The following is a 20477-nucleotide window of genomic DNA, read 5'->3' as shown; positions in this document are numbered from 1 at the left end:
GGGAGCATCGCTGTTTGAGGGTGGTGGTTGAGAGGAAGTTAGAAAGGGGGGACGCCATTCAAGGGTAAAGCAAAGAGGGGTGGCGAGCCTCCTGGAGCCGTTTGTAGAAAGAGGGAGGCAAGCCTCGAGTGGAAAGGAAGAGCCAAGCTTAGCTACATGAGGAGGGGCCCGAGCTCAGAGAAGACGAGCAAGAGAGGAGGCGAAGTTGTCTATCAAGGGGCCATCTGTCAGATAAGAAAGGTGTGATGAGAGCTGTGCAGGAGCAGCCAACACAGAGAGAGAATTAGAGATGGTTGAAGCTCAAAGCGTTGTAAAGAGGGAGCCCAAAAAAGGTGTTGGTGGCCGATGCTCTGCAAGTGGACGTGAAGGGAGAGAGGGGCCAAGTTGTATGAAAGAACGCGGGATGTCTGCGTGTACAATACAACTGTGGTCGGAGTGGTAATTTGAAAGACAACATGATCGACATCAGCTATGGATGAGAGTGCTCAAGAGAAGATTAGGGGTGGTTAACTTGGAGGCTGAGAGGAGCCTCCCCTAGGGTAGGTTCGCCTTGAAAAGAGAGGATGCCAATCTCGCCATGCAGATATGTTATGGACTCACAGTGTTGCTTTTGATTTTATTAGTTGTTTATCATGTATAAGGCTTTGTGAGAAAGCCAAAACTTTTAATCTCGTCTCTTCTTTAGTGTGTATAAAGGTGTGAGGAGTCCAAGAAGGATTTATACAGAGCATGCCTAGGTGAGGCTTGTATATAAGAATCCGTGCGACTCCATCTAGGATCAGATTCATGAATCTCAACTACTCGATTATGCATGTGGAGTAATCGAGGTGCCATAAATTTCAATAATTAAAGTATCAGATCGCAAGAGTGCATAGGTTCTCTGACAACGGAAATAAGGCAAAGAGGGGGGAGAGAGAGAGGCTTTCAGGCTTTTGGGTAGAGTGGGCGTAGTGGTTTGGGTAGTTTCATCCCAAGTCCCATAAACGTCATGCGAGATGCCCACCATAGTGTCAGAACATTTGTCAAAACGCGTGTACAAACCATTTATGCAAGAGGATTCCAAAACTGGAAACCTAATCTAATGGACTCGTTCGGACATGCAAGTCCTACGAATAGGCTCTCAAAATTGTCGGTACTAATCCTCCTAGGATTCTAGACACTCCTATCTAGGAAGAAGGGGAAAACTGGCTCTGGAAGTCGATGAAGCATGTCCACGTGGCACACAGAGCCATGTGCACGTGACATTGTCTCAACTGATTTATGATGTTTGGACACGCACTGCTTCTTCAGATCCAACATCCCATCTGCCTACATGCATCAGTGCGTCTTCTGAGGCTTGCAGACAAACCACTGCAAAGCGGCAACGACGCCTGTTTCGCAAGGAGCGTGACCTATAGGTCCGCTTGAGTTGCTTCAGGAGTTTCCAGGAGATCAGCTCTTGGGTGAGCGTGAGGTTGACACTAGAGAGACGCTTTTTCACATTTAGACTGAGAAATGGGAATTCGCCTATCATGCTTCGTTCTCAACATGGATATCCAAAACAGATAGGATGAATAAAAATTTCTTTGCCCACTTTCAAGAGCGTCCCAAGGGGACTTCTATTAGAGCCTTACGTGATCCTGCAGACAGACTACATACGGATCCTCACAGGGTCGTGGACAGCGTTAGATTGTTTTGAGCATTTGTTTACTGTTGATCAGGCTACATATGATATTTTGCGTGCTAGAGAAGAGGTTTGGTCTCATGTACAACTCGTGGTTACAGTGGCTATGTGCCTTACGTTACTAGCCCCTTTCTCTATGCGGAAGATGCATGATGCAATGGTTGGCTTGGATAGTGCCTCCTGTCCTGGAGAGGACAGGTTGACTAGACTGTCCTTTTTGAGGTTGTGGGATGCTCTCAACCCCCTTATGCTTTCAGGTTTGCAACACATATTTGACACAGAAGAGATGCCTGCCTCTTTGTGTTAAGGACTTATTTCTCTTATACCAAAAGGCGGAGATGGATCCTCCCTCCGATAGTGGAGACTGGTCACCCTCATGTCTTTTGTGTATAAGATCTTCGCTTGCATGATTAGTATGCGCTTGAAACCCTTAATGCCCGATCTCATCCATGCTTCACAAACAGGTTTTGTGCAGGACCGCTGGATCTTAGATAACTCCACTTTCCATGAAGCAATCGAGTGGGCTCGTCAGAGAGATCAACCTATAGCTTTCATGCTTCTTGATTTTGAGAAGGCTTATGATAGAGTAGATTGGGGTTTCTTTGGAGGGCACTATTCAGAGGATAGGTTTTCCCTTGTAGTGGATCAGAAGTGCCTCTGCATTATATCGTACAGCTCCCAACGCTGTCACAAATAGGGGTCACATTGGACGCCGTTTTCCTCTCTCCTTCAGTTCACCAAGGATGTCCCCTGGCTACCTACTTTCTATTTTTTGCGGAGGTCATGTCTCTCTTCTTGCACCACAAAACCCCACAATTGAGAGGTCTTGCTATGCCATTGGTTGACCGGCCAGATTTGTTGGATCAGGAATATGCTGATGATGACACTATGCTCTTTGTTCGATATGACACACCCACCTTGGACAGTCTACGGGATTCTCTTGCTACCTCTTGCATGACCAGTGGTGCTCTCATCAACTGGCACAAGTCTTTTGGCTTTCTAGTAGGAGTAGATGAAGATTGTCACTGGGGTGCACAGGATAATTTCACTTGGCTACCTAAGGGCATACTTGCAGATGTTTCCATGTCGGGATTGATGTATCTGTTGAGTAGCAGTTTGCGCTCGTGCTACAGTCCATCAAGAAGAAACTTTGCCATTGGTCATCCTTGCATTTATCTATGGCTGGAAGAGCCCTTGTGGTGAATCGTGTTCTTCTTGCGATAGCTTGGTTCACCACATCCTGCATGACTCTTCACTCGGGCATCATGTCGCGTTTAAGGCGCCTTGTACGCAACTTTCTGTTGGGTGGCATGGATGGCTCTACTGACACTTGACCACGAGTCCATTAGGATACAATCATTTTGCCTAGAGAGGAGGGAGGATGCAGAGCTTTGGAAACAGTTTTTGCATCATGCTTTGTCACATACCTCTCCTGTTGTAGACGAATAATCAATAAGCTGAAAATGAATAGACTTTCAACCAAAAGAGAGGAGGGAGAAAATTGACACAATATTGGGGACCAAAATATGGGATGCCCCCCCCCCCCCCAAGAGAATCTTTATTAGGGAGAATCTTTTTACAAGCCCAAGAAGTAGAGTGACCCCTCTGTTCTAAATCTCAGACTCGATGGTTAATTCCTTCCCGTGCGGGAAATTCTGAGAGACAAGCTCTCAATTTCGTTTCCGCGTGTACCTTGAGTGTGAAGCTCCACAGACCGTTCCTAATTCCATTTGTGGAATCCTTGAGCATAGGCCGAGGCCTCTTTGGTCCGCCTTCGTGACGGAGTACTTGCAAACGCACAAGCACGAAACAACACTTGTAGAGCGTATTCACAATCGGTACCTGTGGCTCCAAGTGCGGAAAAACGACCTTCGCACGTTGGCTTCGCTCGTTCGCTTGCAGATTCCTGCCGGCAGATCCTCCAAGAAGAAGAAAGTTGGCTGATTTTATAGGCATTAGGTAAGAAACCGACAGTAATAGCTGTACAAGTAGCGGTGAAGAGGGACGAAGCTGGTGGCTGTTTTTGGCGAGAGGAGAGAGAGAGACATCGCACACTTTTTCAGCCGGAAGGTCAGCGTTGGTCTTTTTATTAAAAGCCTTACTTTAATTTTAATCTTTAGCCGGTCAGTTTTTTAAATTTATGTGAATGTGTTCAAAAACTCAATAAAACTCAATGAGCTGAAATCTGATGCCACACAATACTTCTTAGGCGTCCCTGGATGGAGTTCTCAGGCACAGATGCAATGCAAACACAGATTCGAAAGCATTTGCTTTTCTTGGAAATCACTTAAAAATATTTTCCGCTTTTAAGAAAAAGCTTCTCAGAATCCATCTTTATTCTTGTGCTTGCGTCTTCACGCGTTGTCCTTTTATAGTTCGAATTTCCTGCCAAATGAATAGAATATTCCTTGTTTGATACTCCCGTCACCCATCACGTGATGCATTAGGAATATCCCCTTCCCAGTGTCTTCCACCGAACTAACGGTACAACTTTTTCGTGATGCTTAATGTCACCCATCATATGACACATCAGAGTTGTCTGTTCCTGATGGCTTTTATCAATTCTAGTACATCTACCGTTCCTATCCTTTACGGTTTAACTTTAAGTGCACACATTTAAATATCCTAATTTCAATAAATAGAAATTACTCAAAAAAATAAGAAAATAGTCCATCTAGCAACATCTCTCTTGGCTTCTAAACAGTTGTCCTCAACTGTTGTGCTTGTATATATCCTTCCAGAATCTCGGGATAAGATGCTAATTCCTGCTGGGTCATCCACTGAGCATTTAAAGTAGATTAATTCTTAAACTTTACCAAATACTTCCATGTAATCTTTTTGGACTTTAGTGGCCGCTCTTGATGATGAATGATCTGCATGGTTGGAGTATTTCTTTTGTTCCTCAACCTTGGGAGGTTCCTCAACAATAGGTAGACTTGGTGGCGGTTTCACATATGGCTGGAGTAAACTAACATGGAAAGCATCATGGATCCTCCAATTAGGCGGTAGCTCTAATCGGAATATCACATCGTTCACTTGGTCAATTATCTTTAACGGCCCATAATAACGATTGGAAAGTTTTACCACTTTCCCCTCATGAGTCGCTTGTTTCTTTAGTCTTGCCTTCTCAAACTTGAGTAAGACCAATTGACCGATTGTTAAGTCTAAATTCCTTCTTTGCTTTTCCATAGCTTTCTTGTGTTTTTCCTAAGAACGTAAAACTACTCTCTTCACTTGCCTGTAGGCCATGTCCATATTCCAAACAAACTCATCCGTTGCAAATATCTTATCCTTAGTCAAAAGGAGCGGTAGAAGCAAAGGCTTACCATAAAGAATCTCAAAAGGCCTTCCCCATAGACGAATGTACGTACGCGTACTCGATTAGGGGCAAATACTTCTCCCGCTCAGATTGTCTATCCGACACGTAAGATTTCAACATCAAACAATGTGGAATTGGCGATCTCACTATGCCCATCTGTTAGGATGATATGCAGAAGAAAAATTCAACTTCGTGTCAAGGTTATCAAACAAAGCACGCCAAAAATGTCATGCGAGGATCTTGATCATTCACAATAGATTTGTGCATCCCATGATGCTTGAAAATTTGTGCTAGAAAAATCCTAGTCATATGATCTGCTTTGATCGTTTTCCTGAGTGGAATGAAGTGAGCTTGCTTGCTAAATCTGTCCACATTGGTCAAGATCGCATCATTTCTAGTCTGGGTCTTTGGGACGTCTTATGCCGATCATACTTGATTTTTTGGCAAACCAAAAATTCCCTTACTTTTTTTTTCTTGGTGCTATGGTCATCATAAACGGCTCTTTGCCTTGCATGATACATGCTATGTTCTATCTGTCTGGGAGTACTAGTGGAATGTAGATCCTCAGCAATGATTGCCGACTCCATCATCCGCTTAAGGGTATCATGGGGATACACCGTCATGCTCTTTTAAAGGGGTGGTTGAAGGCGTGTTTCAAATTTCAAACACGAAAGAAGCGTATTCACAATTTTTTAATCAAAGGAACTTGCGTCTAGGGTCATTAGCCGCACTCCTCCCGGCTTCGCAGATAGATTGTTTTTTTTGCATCCGTGGTATGAGGATTTTACGTTAGCTGCTTTTGAGGATAGATATCAGGTGTGGAAGTATCCAGTAAATTTAGCTTTTCCAGAGCTGTCTGCACAGATTTGGTTGCCAGACATGTTGACGTAGATGAGGTTTACCTTTGCATACCATTTATGGGTTCAATGCAGATCTAGACATCTGTGCCATGTATAAAGGTGGCTACTCTCCCTTACACAATTATCCCAAATACCATCACTTTTGAGTGGAAAGGGGTGCTACACTCAGAGAGGATTGGGGTTACGAGCAGACCGAACCAGTGCCTTAGATGCCATGAGATGGGGCACTTGGTGAGGGATTGCCCTAGAGGGAAACTACAGAGACAGATTGGTCACAAGAGGAGGGAACCCTCATAGCCATAGCAGTTCCAACAAAGTTTTTCACAATAGCAAGGCCTTGCCCAGCATAGTGCTCAACAACAACAACAACACGGTGTCTATCAGACTTAGAGGCGGAGATAACGACATGCATGCATACAGGTACAAGCACAACATATCCTTGTCTACAAACAAGTAGTGAGACAGAGGTTGGTAGAGGAAGAGCAAGCCCCAGATAGACCTCCCGAGGAGAGGATACCAGATCAGGATTGAGAGGAGGTAATAAGGCAGTTGGACAAAGAGATAGAGGAGGAGCAGCTGTCGATGGCAATCGAGGAGCAGCTCGAGTTGCCCTAGGTTAGGCCAGTCCCAACAGACCTTGGATCTCTTGGAGATTCAGTCGCAGGTGTCTCTCACAATAGGCCCTCTTCAGGGGGAGCAAGAGAGTGAGTCTTCACAGTTTGTAGAGGATTTTGACTATTCAGGAGGCTTTACATCTCTAGCAGATGTCCCAGTTTCTGAGATCTTTCCTGCTGAGTTCTTTGCTTAGAGATCTCAAGATGTCTCTTTTAGGAGTGAGCCACTATGTGTAGACATGTTTATCTTGCAATTGTCAGGAGCACGTCACATTTTCCTTGGTCCAAAGAGAGCTTACATGATCAAAGTTAGAGTGCAGGTTTTACATGATGGATCCTTTTGGACGAGGGAGGTTGTGATATCATTTAGGAGCATACAATGGTTGAGACCAATTACTTTACGGATATTAGACAGTTTGCAAATTTGTTTAAGAGTCAGTTTAGAGAGGCCTTAGGGAAGCTGGTTTGGTCAAAGAGATGTGCATCTTGGTACCTTTATAGTTTGGTTGTGCCGTAGATCTGCATCGTTTTTCTGGTAAAAATCATGAAGAAATGTTAGAGTGGATGCGATTTTGGAGGCACGACTACGGGACTTCACAGTCCCTTGACGCTTGTGAGCTCCTACGAGAGGTTTTTACAACAGATGCTTTATATCAATCAGATATACAACACTGGACCTTGTGGTTTTCACTACATCTGTCACTAGGAGGTGTATTTTTCCTGTTGCCTTCCGTAAATAAGTATTAGATATATTTATTTTATTTTTACTTGTTTGTCCCAAAACCCTTGAAAAGGTGCAAGTGGACATTGCATGGCCAGTGTGAAACGGCTGTAGCCAAATGGGTTTCTCACATCGGGGATCTAGGTCGGTCAGACAGGGATTGCCCGGGCCAGTTAGCACTGAATTCTGATGAGTATGGAAGCTCGTGTGCGCCAAACTGGAATTTGGGCCACTCGTCAAGTCACTGCAACTTTATAAGCTGAAAGGGGCCAGTAAATTAACCCACATTGTAGATGTTGGTCAAATGGTAGTCTTCAATGATGGTCAGGAGACCGATAGGGACGCCATGGAAGCATCTCCTAAAATTTAGGGAACTGCTATTTTTGACTAGAAAATGTGTTCGCGTCATTAGCTCTGGAATGACAAGGGGAACATTTTATTGCTCTGTTGCCAAGTCAACTGACGCACCAGTTGAGATATTTTCAGCAGGGAAAGCCCAAACTCGGAAACTGGGCGACGTGTCAGCCTGTGAGCGATTCTGCCACTCTGGGAGGCAAAAACGAGCTGCATATCAACAAAGGGGGCGCCATTTTCAGCCTCAGGTGGATTGTAGCAGGTACAGAAGCTATGGAATGCTTACCTTGCCCTCTATGCACAGTATGGTGACGGGAGTGATGCCCCGCACGCTACATACTGCTCTCTTTCTCCCCTACGTACAATATGTTATGCCCCACTAGTGGGCTTCTCATTTGACCTATGTACAATTCTGGGGGTTTATGCGCGTTTGCCAAGGCAAGAGCCTTCTGAACAGGAACCGGATTAGCTAATTGCTAATCCCCCACAGGTACGTACAGTTCCATCACGAAAGATTGCGAGTTTGGAGAGTTTTCTCGCGTGAAAACTCGTCCAATTCACAGGGGAACTGTCCCATTGCGTGCGGGAGCCCTTGGGACACGCGTAGGCGTGTTCGCTCCGCTAAAAACGATCCGAAACAGGTAATTACAGCCTGCTGTGTTTTTCTGCAGGTTTAGGGTTTCGCACCTAAACTGCAAGGGAACATCGGGGGAGCCTCGTGAGAGCCTTGGGATGCGTGTACAGGCTTTTGGGCTCCCGGCAGTGAAAAACAGAGAATTACAGCCCGCTGAATTTCTGTGACAGCTCACCCGAAAGCTTCCAGATATCGAGGGAATCCGTCCTAGACAGGTGTTTTTGACCTACAGGGGTTTTTGCGCCGTTATGTTGCCAAAATCAGGTCGAAAAGCTGCATTTTCAGCCCTCGCCAGGTTTGGACAGCTTTGTGAAAGCTTGTGCGAAGTGGTCGGATCGTCTACTTTAATTTGAATAAAGAAATACCGAAAGGGGCGCCAGTCTTTGGGGCCTACAGGGTGTCGGTCTCGTGTGCGCAGTGACATTCTAGTCGCTGGACGCAACTGTGTTCTCTTCCCTTCTCAGTGCTCTGTGTAAAGTTAACAGGTAATTGAAATAGTACCGCCCTCTACGTTGTATAGGCCGGTTATATGGTTCCATCGACGGGATAGTCACTTTTTCTTCAAAAAGTGTAGCGTGGATTGTTGTGGGTGAAAGCAACACAGAGCTTGTTGATATGGCAGAGAAGAGAGACCAAGTACCTGAAGAGGGATCTTCCTCACATGGCACAGAGAAAATTCCTTCAACTCTTCAAGAAGAGGACAGGTTGTTTAGAACTCAACTGCGTTGTTGCATGGACATGTTTCAGTAGTTGGCTAACAACCGAAGGATGCAGGAATTCTTACAGGCTCCGACACAGGGTTTTCAGCCTCCTACACAGGGCATGACTGAGCCGTTGCAGGAAAAGGAGATTTCCAATGCGCAGAGGACTCATGATGCTCGAGGGAAAGCCCATGTGGTTGAGCAACTAGCGGTGTCCAATGATCCAAAGCAACTTGCTTTAGCTGGACAGGAACCGTTTGTGAATGGTCAAGGGAGCAATGAACAGGCTATGCGTCAGACCCTTCCATTACCTAATACTTATCCTGGTTATTTTGGAGGTGGTTCAGTGTTTCAAGCTATGGCTGGACCTTCCACAGGTTATATGCCAAGGAATGTGTTCGGGACAATGCAAACAGGCATGGGTAACCCTATGTACGCGAACATGGGTGTCCAACCTGGTTTTCAGGGTGCCTATGGCTAGTTTCGAGTGCCTGGAACACAATTTGGTATGGCTGGTTTTTCGCAGCCATACGTACAAAATGCAGATATGACAGGGAAAACAGTTGATGCGAGTGCTGGAATGAACACTCATGGAGCACCACTGTTACAGGCACCTGTTTATGATAATGTGGCTCCTTTGAGTCAGCCTAAGGATTACAAGGAAGGTGGGCAGGGAGTGAAGTTTGAAACTTTCAGAGGAACTGAGGACCAATTAAAGGCTTTGACCTTCATACAGCAGTTCGATGCAGCTTATTCTGGAGGCAACTTCACGGAATCTTCAAAGATACGCAAGGCTGCCACTTTCTTGAAAGGGAATGCGCTTCAATGGGGGACCGCATTGTTGAACCAAGGTCAAGCCCCAAATTTCAGCAGTGTCAATTCCGTACCATTGTGAACTAGACGAAATGAAGACAATATGCTGAAGATTCAAATTTTGCAAGGATCTATGACCAGCTTGTTGATGGGCAACATCATGAGCACTATATGCTTAAGAATGACTTTCTCATGATGCATGGAAAGTTATGCGTTACTAAACAGTTACGGCCAAAGATTTTGATGGAAAGTCATACTCCACCTTATGCTGGGCATCGTGGAATTGATGCGACAGTGAAAGGGGTTGAGGCATTCTTCTATTGGCCAGCTTTGCGTCAAGATGTTGACACATTTGTAAGATCATGCTTAGTATGCCAAAAAGTCAAATTTGACAGACAAAAGCAACCGGGATTGTTGCAGCCATTGCCGATCCCTGATAGGCCATGGGAAAGTATAGCAATGGACTTTATCTTTGATCTTCCAAGGACGCAAACAGGAAATGATGGGATTTGGACTATCATTTGTAGGTTCAGTAAGCAGGCCCATTTCATTCCTGTTAGGAAGAAGATAAAGCCAGAACACATCGTCAAGATATTCATGAGCAATATCTTTAAATATCATGGGATGCCTCAGTCAATTGTCAGTGACAGGGATCCACGTATGACGAGTCTTTTCTGGAAGGCATGGTTTGAGAACATGGGCACTACGCTCAAGTTCTCTTCTTCGTTTCATCCGCAAACTGATGGACAGTCAGAAGAGGCAAATTCTATTGTCTTGGACCTGCTCAAATGTTATGTCTCAGAGCACAAGGCAACTTGGGAACACCATCTCCCATTGGTTGAATATGCTTACAATAACACTGTGCATACGTCAACAGGTAAGGCACCATTTGAGATAGTGGAAGGAGGAAAGAAAGTCCCGCCCATTTTGCAGACTAAGGACAAGATATTTGAGGCAGACAAGTATGTGCAAGATATGGATGAAACATACAAGAAGATAAAGATTGCTCTTGAGAAGACTCAGGCTAAGCAAAAGAAAGCTGCTGATCGTCACCGTCGTGAACTTGTATTTTCACTTGGTGATTGGGTACTTTTGTGCTTTGAAAAGGCCAGGTTAAGGAAAAGGAAAGGCAAGGAACGCTTGTTTCCTAAGCTCAGTATGCGATATTATGGTCCTTTTCAGATTTCAGAAAAGATCAGTGATGTAGCTTACAGGTTAAAGCTACCAGAAGGCTGGAAAATACATAATGCTTTTCATGTCAGCCTTCTAAGGCCCTTTGTTGGTGATGTGCCAGAGAATATGCTTGATGAGGAACAACCCGAAGTGGAAGAATTGGATGAAATCCTTGTTCCTGAACAGATATTGGCACATAAAGAAAGAAAGGTTAGAGGAAAGGTTGCAAGACGCTATTTGGTGAAGTTCAAGAACTATCCATCATTAGATGCCAAATGGATGGAAGAGTCTGAATTGCTTGATTCACCTCAGCTATTGCAATTGTATCTTGAAGCCTTTCAAATGGAACCCACAGTGACTTGATGCAGCCTTTTTGGAGCAAGGCAAGAGCATGGTTCATGATGCTCAAGAGAGTAGTTAAGCAATTGTATCTACTCTTTCCATACAGAATTTAGCTAGAGAAGTTTGTGCTCAAGAGTACACTAGAAGACTTCTATGCTTGATATATGTGTCGTAGCCAGGTTGGTGGGATTGTTTAATCGTCCAACGCTACATTTCCGGAAGCATGTATATCTTGGATTCCCATCATAGAATATATGTGATATTAGGAGATATCTGCATGTATTACTGGCATGCAAGCGAGGTCGCTTGCAGTATTTCAAGGGTGGGGTGTGTCACCAGGAGGTGTGTTTTTCCTGTTGCCTTCCGTAAATAAGTATTAGATATATTTATTTTATTTTTACTTGTTTGTCCCAAAACCCTTGAAAAGGTGCAAGTGGACATTGCATGGCCAGTGTGAAACGGCTGCAGCCAAATGGGTTTCTCACATCGGGGATCTAGGTCGGTCAGACAGGGACTGCCCGGGCCAGTTAGCACTGAATTCTGATGAGTATGGAAGCTCGTGTGCGCCAAACTGGAATTTGGGCCACTCGTCAAGTCACTGCAACTTTATAAGTTGAAAGGGGCCAGTAAATTAACCCACATTGTAGATGTTGGTCAAATGGTAGTCTTCAATGATGGTCAGGAGACCGATAGGGACGCCATGGAAGCATCTCCTAAAATTTAGGGAACTGCTATTTTTGACTAGAAAATGTGTTCGTGTCATTAGCTCTGGAATGACAAGGGGAATATTTTATTGCTCTGTTGCCAAGTCAACTGACGCACCAATTGAGATATTTTCAGCAGGGAAAGCCCAAACTCGGAAACTGGGCGACGTGTCAGCCTGTGAGCGATTCTGCCACTCTGGGAGGCAAAAACGAGCTGCATATCAACAAAGGGGGCGCCATTTTCAGCCTCAAGTGGATTGTAGCAGGTATAGAAGCTATGGAATGCACAGTATGGTGACGGGAGTGATGCCCCGCACGCTACATACTGCTCTCTTTCTCCCGTACGTACAGTATGTTATGCCCCACTAGTGGGCTTCTCATTTGACCTATGTATAGTTCTGGGGGTTTATGCGCGTTTGCCAAGGCAAGAGCCTTCTGAACAGGAACCGGATTAGCTAATTGCTAATCCCCCACAGGTACGTACAGTTCCATCACGAAAGATTGCGAGTTTGGAGAGTTTTCTCGCGTGAAAACTCGTCCAATTCACAAGGGAACTGTCCCATTGCGTGCGGGAGCCCTTGGGACACGCGTAGGCGTGTTCGCTCCGCTAAAAACGATCCGAAACAGGGAATTACAGCCTGCTGTGTTTTTCTGCAGGTTTAGGGTTTCGCATCTAAACTGCAAGGGAACATCGGGGGAGCCTCGTGAGAGCCTTGGGATGGGTGTACAGGCTTTTGGGCTCCCGGCAGTGAAAAACAGAGAATTACAGCCCGCTGAATTTCTGTGACAGCTCACCAGAAAGCTTCCAGATATCGAGGGAATCCGTCCTAGACAGGTGTTTTTGACCTACAGGGGTTTTTGCGCCGTTATGTTGCCAAAATCAGGTCGAAAAGCTGCATTTTCAGCCCTCGCTAGGTTTGGACAGCTTTGTGAAAGCTTGTGGGAAGTGGTCGGATCGTCTACTTTAATTTGAATAAAGAAATACCGAAAGGGGCGCCCGTCTTTGGGGCCTACAGGGTGTCGGTCTCGTGTGCGCAGTGACATTCTAGTCGCTGGACGCAACTGTGTTCTCTTCCCTTCTCAGTGCTCTGTGTAAAGTTAACAGGTAATTGAAATAGTACCGCCCTCTACGTTGTATAGGCCGGTTATAACATCGCTGGATAGAGCTTTGGGCAGATTTGTGTAGACTTGATCACTATCCAGATAACTGCATTTCACCACCTGATTAGAGTATCTCTATACCCAAATGTTTCCTGTGCTTTGTTATGGGGATTTTTCCCCATGATCTCATTGTACATCTTTCAGGGTATTTCCCATATTTCTTGTATATGGACCTGGTCGATTTTTATGTATTGCAAAGGGTTAAAGCCCCGCTTTTATTGAGAGAGAGAGAGAGAGAGAGAGAGAGAGAGAGAGAGAGAGAGAGAGAGAGAGAGAGAGAGAGAGAGAGAGATGAAATGAAATGAATGGACGTCCGAAAGTGAAGTATAGTATTAACATCTAGATACAAAAGCCCAAATATATGACCAAAAGTTATAGCCATCATATGTGTGATACATATAAGGTTTTTGAACTCTTCAAGAAGCATAATTGAGAAATCATCTCCTTTATGTTACGAAGTTGAATTTTGAGGAATTTAAATTGAGAGTCAAGTCTCTTGTCTCAAAAGTTTTAGATTACAAGTTTGAGAAGGATAGGTATAATGCGTTGCTAGTAGAAAAGACAGCCTTGCACTCGGACTTTTAATGTTTTAAAAATAAGAATGTAGTGAAACAAAGGGAGAAAGAGATTCACCAAGATTGTAGATGACATTGACATCATAACTTGTCTGGATTTTCTTTTGAATAATTTATATATAACCGTCGGTGACTCTCTTTTGAAGCAAACAAATGGTATCCCTATGGGCTCCAATTGTGCTTTTTTTCTTGCCAATTTCTATCTTTTTACGTATGAGTTTGATTTTATGGAGCGTCTTGTCCTTGCTAACTGTTGCCCAATATTTTTGCACAAGTTATGCAATGTAAGATGTTTTGTAGATGATCTTTTTGTTCCTGACTTTTCTTCTGTTCAAGATCTTATGTACTTGAATTCAAGTTCTCTAGGTGGAGGAATTTATCCTGAGGAATTTTATGAACTTAATTGTACCACAAATAGTGATTGTCGTGCCTTTTTAGACTTTTAAGATGTTTCAAACTCGGATTTGGAAGTAGATATCTGTGATAAACGCCTTGAACCAGAGTATGCCAATCTAAGTATCATCTGTATGCTTCACATTTCTTTGAACATCTCTCTTTTTGCTAAATACAGTGTCATTTGCTCTCAACTATTTAGACTAAAAGTAAATGTGCTTTTCTAGTTCTGTCGTGCCATCTCATTTCTCTACTCTTTGAGAAAGGATACTCATTCAAAAGTCTCATGAAAAATATTTGTTTCTTCCTTTGAAATGGTCAAGGCAATCAATAGTAAATCCAATAAAAATGGGGAGCTCTTACTTGACACATGCTAAGCTTATCATGTCTTAGTATGTCGACCACCTCTAGAGGATGATAGAAAATCAGTTTGCTGGTTTTATAGAGTACGTAAAAATCATGAATGAACTCTATACAAACCCGCTCCTACTCTTGGGCATTGATGACGTGAGTAGGGATGCCATAGTTGTTGTCTAGGCTATGCATGATAAAGGTGATAATCATACTCTTCTTGTTTGGACAAACAACGATGTTAAGTTCACATATTGTCAAGTTTTGAACTTCGTAGTTCTTTGGTTATCTTCTAGGTAGGTTCATAGTAGTATTTAACTCTAGTATTTAGCCTACATTAGGATTACGAATTTCTTCTTTTAGAAGTTATTGTGTTGAGTTTAATTTCTAGGATTAAGTCTTTCTCATGTCTTATTCTTGTTAGTTTAAAGTGAGTACTTGTTTCAAGTTTCAGTCAAGTAAGCTTTGTTATTTTATTTTGTTCATGCCTTCTCTAAAAGAATTTTTAAGTGAATAATGGTTTTCTTTCATCTAGTTTTATTTAGTAACAAATAAAGTGATTTAGTTTTTCCTTTTTATGCTTTCTTGAGTCCCTTGCTTTTGTATTTTTGTAAGTGTTTTATCCTCTCCTGTAATTCGTAAGTTCAAATTATTCTGATCTTATGAAGGTATATATTTAGGAAAAAGATAGTAAAAGATGACCTAAACCTAGGCAGGATGCCATATGGTTCAGGTGTAACAGGATTTAAACTATTAAGGGAGGGACAATACAAGAAATTACATTGTAAATGGGAGAGACAAAGAGAGTTTGGTTGTTTTTTATCCAGGAAAGGAGTCTTCTTGGGCAGGGACCTGTGAAGTTCTCATCACATTCTCCTCGTATGGAAGCTCTAGATATGCCGGCAATTTTTGATTTGATAATCTGTGAGAAGTGCAGCATGCTCGAATTCATTAACGGTAATGCTTTAGCAATTTACATGCATGGTTCCAGTTTACACTACAGATTCTTACAGAAATTTTTTAAAAGCTTTGAAGATGGATCATGTATAGACAAAGTGGGCTCCTAACAAAACTCCATTGTTAGATTTATTTGTCTTTACAGATACACAACTTACATGAGGAAACATTAACGCTTCAAATTCTTAATTAGCTCGATGTTTCTGTGTAGATGAAAGGAAGTTTTGGCAATTAGATAGGCTGCTAAGGGACAAAGGTTTCTTCTTGTGGATTTTGGAAACAACGAATATATCCAACTTCTCTCTATCTCTTGAAAGTTTGCAGCTGCATGGCTGGTCATATGTGAGCAGGTATTACTCACCTCTCTCTGGGTATTTTATTGTTGGTTGATGTGATAGTGGAACTGTTGCATGCCAGATGTATAACATGTATAGACCTATCTTTCACATGCTTTCTACGGTAGCAATTTATCAATATATTAAGGCTCATCCTACATTTTGCACGGGAACTATTGGTGTATAAAGAGTGCAATTTTGTTTGAACCGATGTTAGATTCAAGGAGGGGTCTCTTTTCTATGTTCATTAACCGAGCATTCCATTCTCATGGATTAGCATTTCAGCTTGGATAATATCAAGTCTAGGGCTAAATAAGATGGGTTCGCCATTATCAAGTTACGGGCTAAATAATATGGAAGCACCATTTTTGTAAGGATCGGAGAAGTTGTGTGGTGTATGTTTTGGATCCACAACTTTCCTTCTTGCCTAGGCATATTGGCTCTACTACTGCTTTGCATGTTTGCTCAGTCTTTCCCTTGTTTTGTTGTTTCTTGTGCTTTTATATTATCCAATGAATCTGAAGCACATGAAGGCATGTGTGGCTCGTGTAGCATTTGTGCTTGCATCAGCCATCTTGACCGTGGCTGGTTTGTTTTATCTGCAGGGTGAATGACGGGGTTCTTTTTCAGAAGAAGCATTAACGGATCCGTAGCCATGTGCACGATCAGATTACCACAAACACTAGTGTCAAATACGATACTTGGATCCTCTTTGAAGTCTGCCACAAATAAGATCAGAAGCTTTTGGCTCTCATTATGTCCATTGATCTAGAGAGTGTCCTTAGCTGAGGCAGAGAGCTTGCATGAATACTACTACACAGTCAAGCGCAGAGTGGACCTGTTTTCAACTGACTACCAGTTAACTAGGCATGCTCAAGGTGAATGACACTGTTGTCTTCTTGCAGCAAAACTCTTGTCGAATTGATATAGCTCAAGATGCCGATATGAAAATCCAGGGCTGCTATAATTTGTAGACCTAGTTGAATTGGCATGAGAAGAAATACTTATTGTAAAGGGAGCTGCATTTGTTTGTATTATGTGAACCTGTGTTTGTTTGCTGGAGTGGTTAGCTTGGAAGAAGCACCAGGCTTATGCTCATTGTACCTTGATTTGCCAACGCTGATGAAGCAGATCCGTATTTTGTTCATTTCCTGATCGAGCTCCTGTGATCTTCGTAGTCATTGAAAGGGTCCAAAGATTGAAATGTGCATTGCACTTTACCATAAACCAGCTGAAGAATAATAAAAAGTAGATTAGGTGAAACAAAATCTCAACATTTAGTAACACGTCAGTCATACCTCAACATCTTTAGGTGGTGTCTTGGTTGGAGCAGCATTTGAATCATAGGCCTCATAATCAGCATGGATTGGTCCCATGGAGTAGTTGCCCCTCTCTCTTCCACAAGAAAACCAGGTGTCACCTCAAACCTATACATCATTAAGTCATTACAGCATCGGTAAAAATATGGACGACATAATGGGAGTAATCCCAAGGCACAAACATACAATTGTGAAGGTCTTTCTTAAGTATGCCCAAAGTTCATGGGGTCCAAGCCATGTAGCAGAACAAAGTGGATGGTTTTTAATCTTCAAAGCCAAAAATCAAACCACATATATCTGTGTTGTGGTAAGCCAAGCTTATGCCCCTAGTGTGCGCATTTGCCCCTAGCCACAAGGACTCTTTGCTCAACAAAAGCCATCCAAGTATCATGTCTATGCGAAGATTCACATAGGATTTGATGACATGCACCCTTCAACTCTCATGTTGTAGTTATTCTCAGTTTTTCTTTATGAATTGCTCCCTTGTTGATCCCCCTAGCTCCAATACTTTTGGTATCAAAGTTCATAAGAGGTTGACATCTCTTAAGCTTCCACGTCTTACTTTTATTCATTAGAATTAGTTCTACTCTAATCTTTGCTTAATTTTGTACAAAATTGACATCGGGCTGTAAGTTAGATGATTACTACAACTTTGAAATGGATCAAAAGTAGGAATAGGCAGGTAGGGGAAAAAAATTTCTTCAAGGATGTGAGAAGTTGCCTTGAAAAATCACCACCTCAAAGTAGACAAAGATGTGATGCCACTGAAGCGACAATGGATAGGATGATTGTCAAGGAGTCTATTGAAAGTCACCTAGGACGCAAGATCTCACAACATCCATCCACCTGCGCAAAGTGGCCCCCAAAAAGCTGTCAGAAAAGATGCTCAGCCAAGTTGATGAAGACAAGGGGAGGGAGGATATGCCACGGAGAAAGGGCTACAATAGATATTGAAACTAGGTGAGGGTTCATGGTGGCCTACAAAATAAGCTCGGTTCCTTAGAGATGGAATCAAACGTATGTTGTGGAGTGCTTGGACCAACATAGATAGATGGTGCCCATAATGTGTTCTAAATTTGTAGAGTTAGATCCAAATGTGTTCTATGGTGGAGTCTTGGATTGTGGACACTTGGAAAATATCTTGAGGTTCTAACCTATGGGGTATAAGTTACGTGGGTTTTAAATACAAGAAAGGGCAAGCCTTACCGACAAGGATGTTTAGTGTAAGATATTGTGTGCAACAACCTGGATTGCGAATTGTGATCTTGAAATGATACTTAGGTAATTTTTTCCCCACTTGGAACTAACTACTTGTACAATCACGGTCCATGCTCTTGAAATTTGAGGCATGTAAAGTGTTTGATTTCCATAGCATTTTGCTCCCTATATTAGGATTTGGGAAGCGAATCCAAAGAATTGTGTTTGCTCCTCTTTAGCATCATTAACGAAATTGTCTAGGATGTTTAGGTTGCTTGCACAGATCTCGACAATGATACCCGTCTTTCACTTCAATGATTCGCGTAAATTTGTTATTAGTTTGGGGTTTATAGGGATTTCTATGCTTTAATTAATTGCACAAACTATTATGTTTGTCAAAACAATTTAAAAAAATGAGGTATCTCTTTAAACATTTTGAATTTTTCAGTGTCTTTGTGTTCATTAGAGCAGGATATATATTGACGGTTAGAGTTTGGGCGATACTAATTATCATTTTGAATTTTTCAGTGTCTTTCTGTTCATTAGAGCAGGATATATATTGACGGTTTTTGGATGCCTACTTATCATTGATGTATTTGAGATCACTTAAGGCGTATCTTTAAGATTTGACTCAATTCAAGTCCCTTTGGCATTTCAAAATTGTGAGCATAGCACTTTAGATACTCTTGCCAATATGATGGAGAAAATGTTTCAAGGAGAGTTTGTTGTCTTCAAAATATATACTAGGCTTGCTTGTCATAAATCGCCACATAGAATGATATCCAAACCATGAAAGGCTTATTGTGGGTGCGCTTGATGGCTCGTAACAAGTCACCCATTGATTTAAAAAAAAACACCAATCAGAAGCCTTGTTGAAGATAGCAAGTTGGAGATTGAAATACAAGAGTGAAAGTACATCTAACGCTCGATTTTTTTGAGATACTTATAAAAGTTAAGTGGAGCAGAGAGTGCATTGTGGTGCATTCTATGTTGTAAGCCGCTTCCCTTGTGTATGCAATTAGTTATATTCTAGGTGGGGGCATCACTCTAGGTCTAAATCCGTATTAGTCCTTCAACTAGGAGTAGTAAGGTGAAAGTTTTTCTAGCTCGTGCTCCTCCTGTGAGAAAAACATGGATTGGCTTGCCAGATTGAATATGTATTTTTTGGATTATGTCCGTGAATATGTGTCTTTGGTGATTGTTTAATCTTTCAATGCCTTTGTAAATTCTTTATTGCTCGATACTAAAACTATTAGAGTGGAATTGGATTTTTGGTATGCATCTTGAGTCTTGATAACTATGGGTGAGTCATGGACTTCTTCATAAACATGCTAAGCAATGTAAGCGAGCAATTTTAATGATCCAAGAATGGCATATTTTAAAACAAGTTGCCTATCATAATAAGAAGTTTGCTTTGGTTACCTTTTTGGTAACATGCCTACGGTTAGACTTGCACTATTGGATTTCAAGAAGACATGGATGGTATAGTCAAACTTGCCAAATTGCTATTGCAAGATGATTGAATCTTCTGCGCAATGGAGACACTTGCCAAATCGAACAACATTACAAGAAAATTCAAACCTCTTGATTTCAAGGGTGCAAGCAAGTTGAGCTCAGTGTTGAATGAGCCCAACCTAGTTGCATTCAAAATGCTATGCGTAGGATCCGAGGAAGTCAAATTGAAATGACAAAATGACTCCACCAAATATATTGACGTCCAAACATCCAAGGATGCTAGATTTGAGTATCAAGTCAAAGCCTTCTACTTGGGTGTCAAAACATTATGGACTACATCCCAGTGAAGAGGAAAAATTTTAGGCGTCCTTGAGTGGCATTGGCTAGCATTGAATCAGACTAGGTGTCCATCAAAGAGGAAAAGGTTGTAGATTTTGGTTTCCAAGGTAGAAAATGCACATCATGGTAATATATAGACCGAGTAATATGAAGAAGAGGAAAAAAATTGCACCGCATTAAATAGCCTCGAGAAAATTGCCTCATATATTGCCATTATGTCACATTTAAATCATAAAGGTGAATGAAAGAGAGTTTAATAAAGTCCGTAATTTTAGAGACAATTTCAGACAACATTTTTTTCTCCTTCAAAAGCAAAGTAGACGACATTTAAAAATCAAACTAAAATGGAGTAGATATTCTTACTTCCCATGGTAATCTACTCGTTAAAGGAGGATCTGCGTGATCGCTCAAAACATAGCTATACTAACCCTCAATGAAATATCAAGATGACTCTTTCAAGGAGTCATAGTATTTTAATTATAGTTCAATGAAAAATA

General features: G+C 42.2%; 1 protein-coding gene across 2 annotated transcripts in view; it reads left to right on the top strand.

Annotated features, from left to right (window-relative positions):
* The window catches only part of LOC147439017 (uncharacterized), a 34562-nt gene extending 17745 nt beyond the window's left edge, over positions 1–16817 (top strand). For both annotated transcript variants that reach the window (XM_086484975.1, XM_086484974.1), the window contains 3 exons: positions 15206–15335; positions 15547–15685; positions 16276–16817. In XM_086484975.1, coding sequence (XP_086341101.1) covers positions 15206–15335; positions 15547–15685; positions 16276–16312 — 306 coding nt within the window. In that variant the 3' untranslated portion in view covers positions 16313–16817. The remainder of the gene's footprint in view (positions 1–15205; positions 15336–15546; positions 15686–16275) is intronic.
* The last annotated feature ends 3660 nt before the right edge of the window (positions 16818–20477 follow it).

Source organism: Adiantum capillus-veneris, chromosome 16 (genome assembly GCF_014529385.1).
Source record: "Adiantum capillus-veneris isolate H3 chromosome 16, ASM1452938v2, whole genome shotgun sequence".
Classification (NCBI taxonomy): Eukaryota; Viridiplantae; Streptophyta; class Polypodiopsida; order Polypodiales; family Pteridaceae; genus Adiantum; species Adiantum capillus-veneris.
This window is presented reverse-complemented; position numbering and strand designations above follow the sequence as displayed.